The sequence below is a fragment of the Nicotiana tabacum genome, chromosome 17, assembly GCF_000715075.1.
Source record: "Nicotiana tabacum cultivar K326 chromosome 17, ASM71507v2, whole genome shotgun sequence".
Taxonomy (NCBI): domain Eukaryota; kingdom Viridiplantae; phylum Streptophyta; class Magnoliopsida; order Solanales; family Solanaceae; genus Nicotiana; species Nicotiana tabacum.
In genome coordinates, this window is record NC_134096.1 from 126,856,385 (window position 1) to 126,857,398 (window position 1,014).

Below are 1,014 nucleotides of genomic sequence, written 5' to 3' on the forward strand. Positions count from 1 at the left end.
ACCATGTCCTTCTATAATCTGTGCAGGCAAAAAATTGGACACCAAACAAGTCACTTTTCCCCCCTCCCCCCTTGTGTGGTATTGAAGTATAAAATATCAATTGGTATCATAGCAGGTTATCCTTGAGAGAGGCTAACACCTTAGGAGAAGATCAAGATGAGTGCACCACCTGGAAATTGGGAAGGGCAATCCATTGTTAGGCCACCACTCTTTAATGGACAGTACTACTCCTGGTATAAGTCAAGAATGAGATATCACATTCAAGGAGAGGACTATAAGCTATGGGACATTGCCACTAATAGTCTACTGGCCACCTTGAAGAAAAATGATGGAGTAGATGTGCCAAAGACAAGAGCTGACTGCAATGCTGAGAACTTGAAGAAGTGGGAAAAAAATGCTAAAGCCAAGAAGTGGCTTGTCTGTGGACTTGGTCCAGGTGAGTACAGCAGGATGCAAAGTTGTTTCATTACTAAGCAAATTTGGGACACACTGCAAGTGGCCCATGAAGGAACAACTCAGGTGAAGAGATCTAGAGGAACTCTATTGTACTCTCAGTATGAGAACTTTGCCATGAAGGATGGAGAAACCATTCATGAGATGTACACAAGGCTCACTATATTGACAAAAGAACTAAAATCTCTTAGAAAGATTATCCCTGAAGAAGAAAGAGTTAAGAAGATACTAGGGTCTTGCCAATTACTTGGGAAAGCAAGATCACTGCAATCCGAGAATCAAAGAATATTGCCACACTCTCATTAGATGAATTGATTGGAAACCTCACTGCCTATGAACTTAGGAGACAAACTATGAAAATGGATGTACCTAAGAAGGAAAAGACATTGGCACTCAGAATCACTGAAGGTTCTGATCTGGAAGATGATGAAATGACAATGATTACCAGAGACTTCAAGAAGTATCTAAGGAGAAGAAAGGGCACTTCAAGAAGTGGAAGCTATAACAAAGAAAGAGCTCCGGAGAAGCAAACCAATGATGGCGGCTACAAGTGTGGAAAGA

The 1,014-nt window shown here is 41.3% G+C and overlaps 1 protein-coding gene across 1 annotated transcript; it reads left to right on the top strand.

Moving 5' to 3' along the window:
• The first annotated feature begins 246 nt into the window (after window positions 1-246).
• LOC142172104 (uncharacterized) lies at window positions 247-759 on the top strand. The gene is made up of 2 exons (XM_075235877.1): window positions 247-333; window positions 385-759. The coding sequence occupies exons 1-2, from the start codon at window positions 247-249 to the stop codon at window positions 757-759; spliced, it is 462 nt and encodes a 153-aa protein (XP_075091978.1).
• Window positions 760-1,014: the final 255 nt, after the last annotated feature.